At 41.2% G+C, this 15,636-nt stretch overlaps 1 protein-coding gene across 3 annotated transcripts in view; it reads right to left on the bottom strand.

Moving 5' to 3' along the window:
* OGDHL (oxoglutarate dehydrogenase L) overlaps positions 1-15,636 on the bottom strand; it is a 53,626-nt gene that overhangs the window by 6,756 nt on the left and 31,234 nt on the right. For all 3 annotated transcript variants that reach the window (XM_037400835.1, XM_037400837.1, XM_037400836.1), the window contains exons 16-17: positions 12,693-12,820; positions 3,205-3,383 (exon numbers count right to left, since the gene is read on the bottom strand). In XM_037400835.1, the coding sequence (XP_037256732.1) occupies positions 3,205-3,383; positions 12,693-12,820 (307 nt within the window). The remainder of the gene's footprint in view (positions 1-3,204; positions 3,384-12,692; positions 12,821-15,636) is intronic.

Consider the following 15,636-nt stretch of genomic DNA (forward strand, 5'->3'; position numbering starts at 1 on the left):
GCAGCAGGTCCACGTGGGCACAAGAATGACCTTGCTAATGCAGGGCAAAAAGGAGCAGAAAGAATGTCAGGAAGAGAAACACTGCGTTCCTCAGCATACTGCAGTGACTCACACTTCTTTGGGCTAAACCGCACTTGCATGCTGATCAGGAGCAAACGCAAAGTTAACTGCCGACTCTCGCTGCTATATTAGCGACAAAAGGAGACTCAGGATCTCCCTCCTACCATTGTACATGAGTCAGTACAGGACAAATTAGCCTAGGTGAATGCTTCAGCTAAAATGGATCAAAATACACGTACAAACTGTACCTACCAACTAGCCTATAATTAATTTCTGCCCCCTCAGAAGGTATTTCACATTCTGTCAAAGTACTGAGCACTCACATCTGCTATCTCACTACCAGTAGCCAAGGTGGTTTCTTTTACTGCACAAACACTGTTAGATCCATTTTACACTAGCAAAACATGCATGCTGGTCACAGACAATATCAGGAATGAGGAGTGTAACAGAACCTGTTATCTTCTCTCTCATGTCCTTGTTTATAAAGGATAAAAGAAAGCTGTGAGGAGTATGAGAATGCAGTGTGGGTTTGCACTTATTGGTAATGCTGGCAGCCTTTGCTTGTTCAAATGACAGTTACCATTAGGTAAGACTTTCATTTTAGAGACAGTTGCAAAGAATTTTAACCTGAAAACATAAACTATTACACCTCCCGAATGTCTCCATGCATCCTAAGCTAATGATGTTCACAAAGAACTTTTTTCTTTATATGGCCGTCTCTCATCATAACTTCCTCTGTTGAAACCTTAAGAAATAATCTCAAAAATCACTCATTATTTTGACAGCTAGTAGTCCACCTTGATTCAACACATCATCCTCCCTGATTCTAATTGCAGGATTCCAGAGTCCAGAGGAGGGCCACAAAGATGATCGGGGGCTGGAGCACCTCCCCTATGGAGACAGGCTGAGGGAGCTGGGGTTGTTCAGCCTGGAGAAGAGAAGGCTCCAGGGAGACCTTAGGGCAGCCTGCCAGTACCTAAAGGGGCCTGCAGGAAAGCTGGGGAGGGACTTTTTGCAAGGGCAGGAAGTGATAGGACAAGGGGGAACGGCTTTAAACTGCAAGAGGGTAAGTTTAGATTAGATATTAGGAAGAAATTCTTCCCAGTGAGGGCGGTGAGGCGCTGGCCCAGGCTGCCCAGAGCAGCTGGGGGTGCCCCATCCCTGGCAGTGCTCAAGGCCAGGCTGGACGGGGCTTTGGGCAACCTGGGCTGGTGGAAGGTGTCCCTGCCCGTGGCAGGGGGCTTGGAGCCAGGTGATCTTTAAGGTCCCTTCCAACCCAAACCATTCTGTGATTCACTCTACTCCATGGACTAAGGGAATCCCAAGGAAAAAACACCCCACTGGCAACAAAGGAGTAACGCAAACAGCCAAGAATTATGCCTTTCAAAAATTACTCTTTTGAAGTCCGTCTCCACTTTTGAGGTGCCAGATGATCTAGTCATAGATGGTAAGGGCTCGAGAACAAGAAGCAAAGACATGCACACAGTAAGAGTCCAATATCGCAGTACCTCTGCTGTATATAGCTATTTGCCGTGAATCAAATCCTACACCAAGTACCTACACATGCACAAACACAGTGCTTCCCGAGCACACTGAGCTCAGTATGCTGGAAACAGAGATGTTACCAGCAAATAGTTGGAGAAGAGACATATGAGGCTTCCCTAACACACATGACACTGCCCCAGCAACCACCTCATCTGCAGCCTCAAGGTTCACATCTATCTTTGATTTCTCTGCTGACACCACCAGTCAGATTGCCAGCAAGTGCTGTGTGGGATGGGCTAGGGTTTATTTCTACTGTGACCACCTATCCAGTGAGAGCTATACTGAATCCATTAGCTACTTTCAGATGAGCCCCCAAGGAGCCATTAGGCAGCAGAGTCTTTCAATCTCAGCCAACTTGCCTGTGAATGCATGACCCAGAGGTGAAAGGATCCATATCCCATTACGAATCCTTCCCCAAATCATTCTGTCCCCAACACTGTACTTATAGAGAGAATAACACTCCTGTAATGGAAAGCTCCTCTGGGAGGATAACTGATTTCAACAGCCTGGTGGGATTCCTAAATATTCCAAAACCACCTGACACTAGTAGCAAAATAAGCATGTTTGAGAAGATCTGGACAAATCTTAGCTGCCAAGTTGCTAAGAGAAAAGGAAGATCAATTTTAAGTAGCAGAGAACCAGCTCCCTTCAGCTGAGTGTTTCCCTGCAGAGAACCACACCTCCCGCTGAGGGCACATTCAGGCTGTCCCTCAGAATTAATTTTAAAAAAAAATTAATTTATCAAAACGTTTGTGAACAGCATCACACCCTCTGTTCTTCACACACACCTGAGTATGGAAAGCCATTCATAAGCTATGAATACACCCTGGTATATCAGGACAGGATTATAATTGAAGGGAAATTAACTAAATTTTTTTTGTGAGAATAGAAACGACGTCATTTGTAGTGAAAGGGTCTAGAGCATTTATACAGATGGAGAATGACACTGTGGCACATACTATGCTTTTCTTAATAGAAAACTCGAAACGTACACACATCAATTCATAATGTTAATGCATTTGAAAAGGGGAAAATTAACCTAGCCTGACACGATGTTCATGTAACCTTTACAAATAATTTAAAAGATTTGAAGAACGATTCTACTGCTGATATGAACTTCATATTACATTACATACAGAGCGTGCCCATGCCCTTTCCCTCTAAGACACTGTCTACTTCCTCCTACTAACCACCAAAGAAAAGAGAGTCAACAGCTAGTGGACACATTTTCCTTTTCAGAAAGAGGGAAATTTCTTACTATATCAAAATTATCCAACATCAGTGATTTCTGAAGACCTTTTAAAGTTGCTTCATACCATTTCATTGCAAGAGAATTTAGAGCAGATTTTACACAGACTTACTTCATGCAAAATAAAGCCAAGCAAGTACTGCTAGGCTTTAATGATTTATTTCTTACTGCACACTAAGAATCTGGCTTTCGAGGGAAAGCACTGAAGCAGTCCAACATGCCAAACAGGGCCTTCCTGCTCCTGGCTTCATATCACCACTGGATCCCCGAGACACTTTTGGCTTTTACAGCCACAGAGAAAGGCACGGTGGCCAGCATTTCCCCCCAGCACGGCTGCCAGCAGCCCTCACCATTCCTTCCATGCCGTGTGGCAAGAGCAGGACGATCCCGTTGTGACGAACCCACTTGGCCTGGCCAGAGCTGATGAACTGGTCTATGATGCACTGGGCCGTGTTGTGGAAGTCGCCAAACTGGGCCTCCCAGCACACCAGAGCATTGGGACTTGCCATAGCGAAGCCAAGTTCAAAACCTGAGAACCAGACAAGTAGGAGAATTAGTAAAGAGATTTGCCGAGAATTCTGTTCATTTCTCACTAAAAAACAATAATAAATTAAAACAAAACCAAAATGAGAGCATGAACTGGATTTTTGTAGCCCTGTTATAAACCATGCAGTTTACAGTAGTACTGTCTCCATGAGAAGGATTAGCAAGTAACATTTTTCCAATCCTGACTCCAAACCTTCAAATTTTTCCTCAAACATTTAAATATCAGAGGATTTTTTAAATGAACAACTACAACCCCTCCCTTGGCTCAGACTTTTGTGTGACATTTTCCTGAGAGCTCACTGAGGTAGGTGCCATCTTTTCCTGTGAAAAAAATCCACATTTTTGTGGAAAAAAATGTGGGATAAAAAAGCACATTATTAGTTCAAGAAGCTACTTGTTAATTTTATTATTTGCACAGCCCTGCACAATAATCTTTTTTTTTTTTTTTATGTTCTCATATGCAGGCACTGAACAAAATTATTGGTGACATCAATCTTTAGTCTACAGGCAGGTCCGTAGTCTTTGGATCTTCAGAAAAGCTTGAACAAAACAGGTGCATGGGAGACATATCTGGGATTTGGGCAAATCCTTTCTTCGGCAGGGTCAAGGACCCTTAAGGTCTCTGTCTTGGTGGCAAAGAGGAGACCAGAAGTGCTCTTCGCTCTTTGTGGGGAGGACATCACTACTTCAGCTAACGAAAACAGAAAGACATAACCTTCTCCCTCTCTGTGTCAAAGATTTCAGGTGGCTTACACTGGCCAGTAATTGCAGAAATTTCCCTAAACTTGTGCTGCTTGAACTGTAAATTCACCAGCTGCACATGGAGCAGAAGGGCTGCCCGCTCCCCCTGCTCAGCCACGTCAGGTTAACGCAGCAGGACCAACGGCTGACAGCAGCTCCGGTGTTCTGCACGGGGCTGGCCAGGCAGCTTCTGGTCAGCTCTTAAAACTTGTCAAGGCCCAAACATAACTGCAGGCTCTCACCAGGCTCCATACTTACCTCTTTAAAGGCAGAAACTAACCACTGCTCTCACTGGGAGACCTGCTGCAGTACGAGAAAGCCCCAGCTCTGCAGCAGGACCTGGGGCAGTGATCGGCCGAGCGAAAGGAAACCTAAACTGCAATGTAAGCCAGGTAATTGATTCTTAGGAGCTCTGGAAAGGCAAAAGACAGGAAACGACAAGGGTGTTTGTATGTGCGAGACAGCCTCAGCTGCCTAGCTTTTAAAAGAACACATGCAGAATTTTGTGTCAAGTCAGGACATGAAAACCTAGCTATGTGCAAAGTACCTGTCTCAGTTTAATGACCACGCTTAAATTTAAGGTATTTTTCTATACCATCTTTCATACTAAACACCTAAAAGTATCTAATAATATAAAAATATATATTTAATTCTTTGCTCATATTTTCCTTTGACACTGATATAGCTGAGCCTGGAGTGCTGAGTGAATACCTGTACTCATACTCTACACCTATGGTTTGGAATGATTAAACCCCAAAAAGTTAAATCTCTCAGTAAAAAAACAGTGTTATGCAGCACTGCTCTGGATGTAGAGGCTCTGACTGAGGGAAAACTGGTTCCATACACATAAAGAATAAATATTCGATGGATAAGTACGTTTTGTGTTAAAGTTTTTAAGGTCTGCACAGAATATAAAGATTTGCTTTCAAATACAGAACTGCAACATGGATAGACTCTCACTGAAGGTTACCCCAGCAAAGCAACTAACTTTGCTGCTGTAAAATTTTATTTAAAAACCTGTGATAATGAGTTGTAACTCTTTTCTTGAGTAATTGCAAGACTAAAAAACCTCAGTGAATTAACAAACTGACCTGGATTTCTTGTCTCTTTCCAGCTTCTTTATTTTAAGATCTGCACATATAACCCAAGTTGCAAAGTCCCATCCTGCTACCATTGACCTGCACTGCACTCAGCTTCATATTTTCACTACGTGCCAGTCACCGTAATTTCCATCTTTGCCTGGTTTCCTTACTGTGGCAAGGTAGCTGCTCAAACTCTGTTCTACAATATAGGCTTCACAGCAAAAATGAGTGCAGCTTCTGGTAAAAAAATATCTGTACTGCTCAATTTGTCCCACTGGCCTGCAGCCTCCCCCTACCTCCGAACAGTCACAAGAGTTGTGTGCTTTTAATTAAGAAATGCACCCAAGACTGGCATTTGGGATGCAGAGAGAAGTCCTTTCGTATCTGAGAGGATGGTACAACGATCTAGATACTATGCATTAATTTGGGTTTGCAGACATTCTCTGGAGTACAGGACAAAAAAAAAAAAATATAAAATCAATCTGTAAAACCTCATGTTTGTGGGTAACATTTCTTAGAGTGAAAGGTGTCTATGAGCCCAAATACAACCCTAAGTCAGGCACCTAATATGCCTCCTAAATACTGTATATCAGTAAAATCCAATACTGCTTTGTGACCAGCAGCATATAGTAAACTACAGTAAACTGTTGTGAAGCCATGATAAAACCCAAAGTCATTGGAACTACAGTTTCTGACTCAGATCAAACTCACTATAAAACTCTTCCAATTAGACAAGTTTCAGGAACTTAAAAAACCCTCAGGCTTCCTGGAAAAGACAAACTTAGCACCTTGACATTCTCCACACAAAGAACGCTCCTGCTACGGGGTCACCAGCAAGTGACAGCTGACATCTCACACATACTTATCATCTGTGATTTATACCCTGGTGACTAAGGGCTGCAGTCCCTCTAGGAGAGCCTCCCTTTAGGTGAATGAGAACTACTTAAAGAGAACTAGAATACCAAAAACCTGTGTAAGCGATAATAGAAAAATACCTAAAATACCTTTAAGATGGCCTGGCATTCCAGGCATCAAAAAAAAATTAATAATATAGTATGAGATAGAAGAGAACAATATGTGGCACGTACAGCATATGAGTTACATTAATGTTATCAGTGCAAAGTAATTGACTTCGCTATGGAGGAAGATTTCAGGATCAAGTCAAACCTATCCAAACCTTCTTTGCCCTTTTTTGGTTTTGTTCAACTTTTACTTTATGTTCTTTAGCAGACAGATACTCAGAGCTCTAAGCTAAGATCGAGGTCTTCATGTGCTGGATACCACAAACACACACAAGTAGCTCCTTCCCTGAAAGTTTTACTGTCAAACTTGGGGGAGGGAGGAAGAAAAAGAGTTAAGGACAAGCATTTCCACCTTATAAAATTGAGAACTAGCGAATATACAGTTACAGAAAGTTTAAACTAACTTCAAGGAAAACCTCAACACCTCAACAAAACCTAGTGAGACTAGCAATGTATCAGATAAGTCCCTCTATAACATGAACTACAAGAACACCCTTCCAACACTTGACATGAAGCTTTGACATAGGTCATCTATGCATGAAACTGAAATTGCTTTAGCTTAACTCAATGGCTACAGCTAAATTGGGACTACAGGATTTCTTTCTTCTGCTCCAGGAGCAGGCTTTTCTGTCAATGTCAGTATACAAACATTCCCGGAAGGTTAGTGGAGGAACAAGTGCAGGACAAATTAACAGCATGAATAAAAAAGCAACAAGACCTTCAAGTGAAATTGTTTACTCACAGAGAAAACAGTTCTACACATTGATTTTTATAGCGTATCCTCACAGTCTACTCCCCGGTTATCCCAATCCAGCTTCTCGTTTACCATCTCCATGGCAAGAAATCTTGGAGTCACCTGGCTTCTGGATGGCTGACTGAACAGTCCACCCATAACCCCAGCAGATGCTCACGTTCTCACCTAAAGGCAACTAATAAGTCAGAGGCCAAAAGGGGACCAGTAAGTCAGCCAGAGAGCCTTTCACCTGTGAGTCACCATGACAGCGCGTTACCAAAGAGGATGGGCTTTGCTGACCATTCCTTTGGCCCGACTGCCTGAATGGCCCGTCTTTCGGAATGTATTTTAAACCTCTGTCATCCTTATTTGTGTGAATCTATTGTTTTTAATGCAATGCAAACAGTGGAAAAATTTATACGACTCCTTCAATGCATGTTCCCAAAGGTATCTGAAAAATAGATTTCCCTAGACAGGCTTGAATCCCATTCTAATTTTACACAAGCATTAAGAGACCATTTCTACTGATTGGGTGACATGGTTGAGAAAATATGCAATATGTTCAAGACTTATTTGCACATATGCTGCTCTCTGTAAGGATGGGCTAATCTAGCTTTTACAGAAGAACAAACTGAAGTCTTGGCTGCTTGGAGTTAGCCATAATCACACAGTGCTTTTCAAAGAGTATGGAGCTCTGTGCATATTTAAAACTTGCTCAGAGCACACATGTAATTCTGTTTCATATATCAAAATCACCCCTAAAACTCAGACAGAAAAAAAGTGTGTCCATATCTCATTTTGTATCTCGTTGCCCACTTGTCTAATAATCTTCACAAGGTGACAATGTCCCAGGTGAAGCCGCATTGAAAGGTGTGATCCTAACACTGATGCCTCTTGCAAGCTTTCTGACAGCCATAAAAATATCTGGGAAAATATATCCAAATGTAATCTGTACATTCCGATTAATGTTTGAAATCAATTTTGCCAAGACCATTTCATGGAACATATGTCTGTGTTATACCAGAACTCATTTTCCACCAGGCAAATGACAATGAGAGTTCTTAACATCAAAGCTATTCCACCAGCAATTATAGCAATTGTCAGGGAGTCTGTCAAGAGTTACTACTCCTACTTGCATGCAGAGAAAACAGTTTAAAGAACAAGATCTGAACAAAATTTAAAGCTAAACTAAAAAAAAAGAATAAAACATTGGTGGAAAGACACCTAGACATATGAAAGGTGAACAACCCAGGAGAGGGTGAGGTGCTTCTCCTGAAAGGGACTTGTGGGCCATCAGACGAGTCAAGGTCAGGGAAGGTGACCCAAGCTAGAAAGACTCCACAGTTCTAGAGACAGAACATGAACTGCAGGGGAGCAGGTTCCTAACGCAGCCCCTCATGAGTAAAGGGTTAAAAAAACTGCAGCAGAGACCTTGCAAACTTTTGTTTGTGTCTGCAGAGACAAGAGCTGAACATTTCTTCAGAATGCTGTGCACACATTGTGAGTTTAAAGTTTAACTCTTACACAGCTAGAAACAGAAAGAAACAGAGAACGAGGTTTAAGCTGTGAGGAAATCCAGTGCCAAGACAACTAGGCTGCAAGATGTGGCTTTCAAAGAACGACCGGTAAAGAACCCGCACACCCGAAGGGTGGCAGGGCACCAGCTCCCAAACACCCGACAGCTGCTCAGGGCTCAGAGCACACCAGGGCACAGGGGACCAGTGTCTGGTAAACGGCCAAACTGAGGGGAGAAAAGAAATAAAAATACACAGCACTTGACTAAGGTTGCAAAACTAATGTTTTAATTGCTGAAGTTCATTAAGGTCCCTAGATGACAGGCATAGCAGAAATGCTTGTTTCTATTAGTCCAGTTCCTGCTGTGCTCCCTTACTGTTCTTCTGTCACTCTGGCACAGAAAAAGGTGTTGTCAAGCAAAGTGGCAGCTTACACAGCATATTACGCTGTGTTTTTCCCCACAGCACTTTTCATGATTGTCGTAAGAACTGTAGTTTTTCAATTAATGTAAGTAAGGCTATAGCTTAATTCAATATGATTTCAAAGTGACTTCAGCCATGAATGTTAACTAATAGTTACAGAGGGCTTATGAGTGCAGGGATTTAATGTCAGAAAGAGGAAATTTACAAAGACTGTTTTGTGCTATGTTTAACAGAAAATCTAAGCACAGGGACTCTGAGGGACATGCACCCAAACACAAACCAGGAGAAAGTGAAGTTAATACCCATCTGGTGGCTGATTCTATTAAACAGAAAGACCGATGCCTTCTTAGAGCTCCACGCAGATGCCACTGAAAACCAGGTCCTTGGTTACCACAGTCTGTCCTATTTCCTAAGACAATTTCTGACAAGGTAATTGTATTTGCTACTCCTAACTTTAAAAATATGCTGTTCTGAATGAGTAGTAATACTACATATTTCATCCTAAGAGTGTATTGCAAAACAAGTTTAAATTGGTACCTGTCCTCTTCCCTTCATCTTTTACTTTAACCATGACCTCCCCCCTTGAAAAAGCTGCACTCCAGGCCTCATCATTCGGGAATTTGCTGAATTACGCCCTTGTTCCAAGTCTATCTTGCCTGGATGTTCCCTGGAAGTTCCCAGTATAGGATGCTGCAGCCCAAGACCTCTCAAAGACAGTACTGAACCTGACCTGCGTGGAGGTCGCATCTCCTGGATAGAGAATCAACACTACACAAGTCATTCTGAGAGTGGTAAACAACAACAGGAGATCTTTTGAAGTATTTAAAAAATGCTGAAGAGGTTATGTGGAGTGCCTGTAAGTTACTTATGCTTTTCTCCTCTACCTCAATCAGCAAATAAACTCAAACTGTTTTGCTTAAATGACTTTACACAGCCATCACTTGTACTCCCAGACATTCAGTTTCGGTAAATGGGAAAATTTATAGCGAGATGAGTAGATGCACAACTAAACGGTAATAGTCTGGATATAGCTAAAACCAGTAGGCATAGGATGTCAAACAAAACTATCAGAGGTTGTTAAATACTTTGATTTAATGCCCCAGTACACACACTCCACAGCTTCCTGTACACAAAACACGAGCAACTGTTTGAACCACAAGTTAACAAGACTGCCTTTGTTTTATTTCTACATGAAATCAATCTCATCAGAGTATCATTTTAATGGAGCAGTTACACCCCAGGCGTTCCTAACCAGCTCAACAATAACTTGGTGCAAAGCTCACAGCTCTGAACAGATGCCAGCTCTTGGCTTGTGTACCTGCCAAGGAAATAATCTGTTTAATCATGCTGGGCTGTTCAATCCATTTTTATTTAGCTCTAATTTACAGAAACTAAAGGAATTCCCAAAATGCTTCTGAGGTGTTGCATGTTAACACAGTCATAAATTAAATTCTTAACACCTTTTTTTTTTTTCTTTATATCCTCTCACAACCCTCCCAGCTCTTCCCCCTGACCTCCCAATACTTTAGGGCACTAATCCCAAACCGTTCCTTGTAACAGGCTTATATAGCAGAAATAGCAGTTAGAGAAAAATCAAGTGTTGGGGGGGGGGGGGGTGGAGGGCTGCCACTCCTGAAGGATCAACTCTTTGAACTGCAAGTGTTCACTTATTCTTCCACGTAGTACAGACATCCAGTGATGTTACCAGCTGAACAGGTAACAATTCTAACAGCTCCTCTTTGACTGAGATGCTTAACTAGAAGACGTTCACACACTGCTGCTTATCCCAACACTGTCTCTCTATGGATCCAATACACAAGAGTAAACATGTTAGAGAAGGTTCATACGTAAAAGTTAGCAAGGGAGAGGAAACAATTATAGAATCACTTCCAACACAGAAACATGCAGTTTCAGTACAAAAAAATAATATAATAATCACTTAAAACAGGCTCAAGTTAAGAACCCCCAGACCAAACTCTATGAAACAACAGGAAATTGAGAAAAAAACCCCTAACAATAATATTCTCTGAAATAAAATTCTTGCTTTTTGTCTACGACAATTATTTCTCTTATGTTTATATACTTCTCCTCTTTTACTCTCCTATTTACATGTTACTGTACCAGCTTATAGAGATACAAACTTTTGTTTGCATCAATTCTGCCACAGAGCTAACAAAAATAGCTAAAACCCCTCAGCTCTTCAGCCCATGCTCCAACTATAGCTTTAATTTTATTAGCGCTAGGTAATATGTAGCATATGTAAAAATGACTGTGATCAAATATTTCTGTAACTTTGACAGCAGCTATCAATTACCACATTTATCTACTGCAATGTTTCATTTTTTCCCTTCACACTAGCTCTGAAATGGATATGAAACAAGATTTCATTATTTATCCATAGAATCAATAACACTTCTGATAAATTATTAGATGCATTTGGTTTGTGCTCCACATTCCTCTTGCCACCCTCAACATGTCAGAGTGAGGTTATCCATTCTCTGCAACTGAAGGTAAAATGTCTGTCCGGTACCAAAAATATAATTCACTATGATTAATGTTATCACTAACAAGAATTTGTTTTCTTGAAATAGCACGCTCAGAATAGCAGTTCAGATAAGGCTAGCATGGATTTTTATATCTGTATTACCAACTGCCCCTGATTTTCTTGACAGTTTCTCCCCTTTTGAGAAAGCATTAAGTGCATCTTCCAGCATTGCCAAGATCAACCACAACAGATGGATACTTTCAACCGAATCCCAAAATTGTAAAATGTGGGGACGCTTGTTTAAGAGATGCCAGAACCTGAGAGGGAGAGCTTTGATATCTGAATCTTATACAACCGTTTTACGGCTTTTTTCCATTTCCTTTCTTGCTGAGCTCTGCTTCTTGTGTAGCTGTATTATTCTCTGAAATTCATCTTCTGTCATTACTACATAATTTCCTGTTGAACACTAATGAGACCAATGCTAGCATATTCTGTGACTTTTCCACCAAAAGCTACTTAAGTCTCCCAGTTTGTAGTTTTGAAGTACAAGCAGGTTCTGAGCAGCCTAAACAAACCAGTGTACCATTTGAAGAGTGCAGAAAGCTTTGCATTGCAAAAGCACACTGAAACCTGCAAATCCATATGCCTGATACCACAAGCAACACATTCAAAAACTAAAGAAAACAAAAAGAAACAATGCAAACATACACGCAGTTGAAGTTTTCCCCTCTAATTATTAATTTATTCTAAAATGTTAAAACTAAAATATACATTAAAAGCGAAACCCATCATAGCACACTGTAGGAAAAAAACAAGGGTTTGGCTTAAAGTTTATATGTGACAATGATTTTTCAAAAACCATTCAAAGTAAGAATAAGGGACAAATCTGACAATGAACAGGGTAAATTAATTGAATCTCTTGAGAAAACGACTTTTTTCAGAGGGTGTGGGGGGATCGGTTTAGGCATTTTGATTGGATTTTAGGCCCCTGTTCTGCAATTCCTGGATCCCCTCTTAATACAAAAATGTTATGAATGTGATAAAGTCAAAATACAAAAAAGGCAGAGTGTTTATTATTAAAGGCCACTAGCAGAAGGAGATGTTTTTTGTTTGTTTTGAGGCTTGGCAAACTCAAGTAACCAAGTAAAACTTGGTAGCCAGAAAGCTTAACCACGTTAAAGCAAAATCTGAAAAAACCCCAACAAAACTATCAGCAGTCATCATTTCCAACATCTCGCTTGAGACCTATTAAAACACAAGCAGAGCTGTCAGGCAGCTACTCCGAGCCATACCTAGGACACCGTATTCGGAAAGGGAGCTGTTGCACACGGTATAGGGGGCCTGCTGCTCCCAGAGGTGGTTCATGGGAACACACGTTCTCTTGTCGACTTCTTGATCATGAAGCACATGATGACGATGGCTGCGAAGGGTTGTGGAAAGAAATTCATTAGCTAAGATTAACTTTGGGCTTTAACAGAGCTATTTTCAAAGACAAACCATCAAAGCTACATTCTCTAGAGGGCATGCAAGCAGCACAGTTGTCTTTGCTTTACAAAATACCCTGCTTCGGCTGAAACCTAGAGATACAATCACATGTCTAAATACAATTGCTGCACTATAAGGACTTTCACTGACTACCCAGGCTTGTCCTCAAGCACTCAGAGAAACTGAAGACACCTCATCGCTAGTAGAACTGGGTGGGGGGAGGAGGTTGTTGCAATGAAATAGACTGATTACAGTAAAAAAAAAAAAAAAACAAACACAGAAGAACAAAACCGCTATTAAAAATATTTCACACTGCCTCCCTAGCAAATTCTGTTATTCTCTTCCTTAAAACAACTGTTGTTTGCCTTTTATGCAAAAACTTAATCTAATTCTAATCTCAGCATCAAGACTTGAAGCAGTGGTATCATCTTTGCTGCTGTTTCCACTCACATGCACCATTTACAGCTCTCTAGAACACCATTAATCAGCACCAGAATGGGGCACCGAGGAACACCACCAAAACAGAGATGACTGGAGTAATTACTGTCATCCATTAACTCTCTGAGCAGACTGAGTGAATCACACCACCAAGTCCAGCTTTACAACTGCTAACAGAAGGACAGTTATTACACTGCTCACAACTACTGTGTGTTGTACAGCTGCCAACACTGAACTAATGACGGAATCTTTTTGTGCTTCCCTTCGCTATACTGAACGCTAGCAAAAGAGCTCTGAAATTTATTTAGAAGTCAACAATGTAAGGCCAGGAAAAGACTGAATCTTTGGAGAACACCACAGGGAGGGAAGCTGGTAGGAACGAGAGAGTACACACACCAGACAGCTGTTAGGCAGAAATAATTTTTGCCACTGTCATTTTATTTCTGTCATTCATCCAAAGATAGAAGGCCTAGATAGGCGATAAGCCTCGAGCACAAATTTTTGTTCTTCCGCAGCAGAAGATGATTACAATGAGCATAGATAGACAGCCAGAAATGCAGTTGTACAAGTCAGATATTGCTGTTGCGTGATTGTCAGGTTTACCGACATCAAACCAGTACAGAATCAAGTCTCTCTCCCCTTTTCCTTCCCTTCTCCAGTACGTCTCCAAGATGAGAAAGGGCCCAGCGCTTCTATCTGTAGTTTTTATCTAGCTTCTGTCTATTGATAACGTTGAGTACTGAAACAGGAGGAAAGGCAACCATCGTATTGAATACTGACAGAAAGTACTATTTTCTAGACAGCACTTCTGAAGCTCCAAAACAGTGAAAGCACTCCAGTCATGTTGCTTTCATTATGGCAATGCAGTATCTTAAGTTCTTCCCAAATTCTAGCTGATACTCCCTCTTCAATTAGTCCCAGAGATTGGGGGGAGAAGAAGGATCTCCTCGGTACAGGGAGAGGATAACATGACATACACTTCCTAGGTGTTTGCAATGTGTTTTTTCCAATAAAAATGCACCGACATTTGCAAATGTCTTCAGCTGTTCGGGAAGTTGCTCACCTTTATTACAAACGAAAAAAACTCAACCACAGCCAAAAAAAGAGTGGCCTTACTGACAACTGCAGTATCTCATCTCTCAGATGTGCTTGTACTGCAAGTTAACTTTTCTACCTGTTCCTCTGATGAAATGAGCCTGAATGCAATAGGCTGTCTTACACATTTCTACAGCGTTCTCTTTTGTTTAACAGAGTAGTTGCATATTCTCTGACTTCCTCAGGTCATTTTTTTAATCTCACCCTTTATTGTCCAACTGCCCTATCACATTCATAACAAAAATTCATAATCACTCTACAGGCTAGTGTTTTGTAGCTCCCACTACGCATCAGGCAAACTCAAAACTCAGTGGTAAAGCAGAACCAGGTTGCTATAAATCTAACATCTGCAGTACCAGCTTCAGTCCTGAACTTCACAAAATTTATTTGAATGCCTTTTTACTCCTTTTAGAAAAGACTGAATAATAAAATCCAGATGGCACAGGAACCCTGAGCTAGTCTTCACCAGTCTAAACAGCTTTTTATTTCAACATATGCTTTTCATCTTTTTCCCTATATTGCTGTGAGCATAACAATTATTTTTATCTTGAAAGTCAAGAAATTCTGGGCAATAGTTTTGGAAAATCCTCTTCCACCAGTGAGGGAACTTGGAATACAGAGAACCAGTATTCTATAGACAAGTCTATAGGTGTGCGCTAGACATAACTAAGCATTCACCTGAAATAGGTGGGTAGGTTGCTAAACAACGAACATGTGCGTTCCTCTCCCAGGAGATGCTCACCACTTTACAAGACTACGGTACTGAAATCAAAGAGGATGAAAAATGGGGGTGGGGGTGCAGGGCGGGAATCTCCTGATCTTCAGCTTTATCTTCAGGTCTTGTCCAAATGATTTTGTTAAACTGCCATTAGAATAGGAGCAAAAAGAAGAAAATCCCCAAAGACTGGATGCCAAAGGAAGCTCAGCACAGAAACAAAGCACTGTACCACAGAAGACAGGCACCAAGATTTCTCTCTCTTTCTGCAAGCATTCACAATGAAGCACAGTGCAGCTGCTAGTTCATTCACCCCCAGCAATGGGCTTCGCATCAAAGGCTTCAATTAAATACATCATTAACATTTTACTCCGCAGAGAATCAGGTAAGAACTGTATATATTTTAAGAAGCGATCAGACTCTGTGTTTGTTCATGCTCCACAGTCATTAAAAAAGTCCTGGTACCAAAGACCTTATTTCATTTTAAAAAGCCTTTCCAACTG

Source organism: Falco rusticolus, chromosome 9 (genome assembly GCF_015220075.1).
Source record: "Falco rusticolus isolate bFalRus1 chromosome 9, bFalRus1.pri, whole genome shotgun sequence".
Classification (NCBI taxonomy): Eukaryota; Metazoa; Chordata; class Aves; order Falconiformes; family Falconidae; genus Falco; species Falco rusticolus.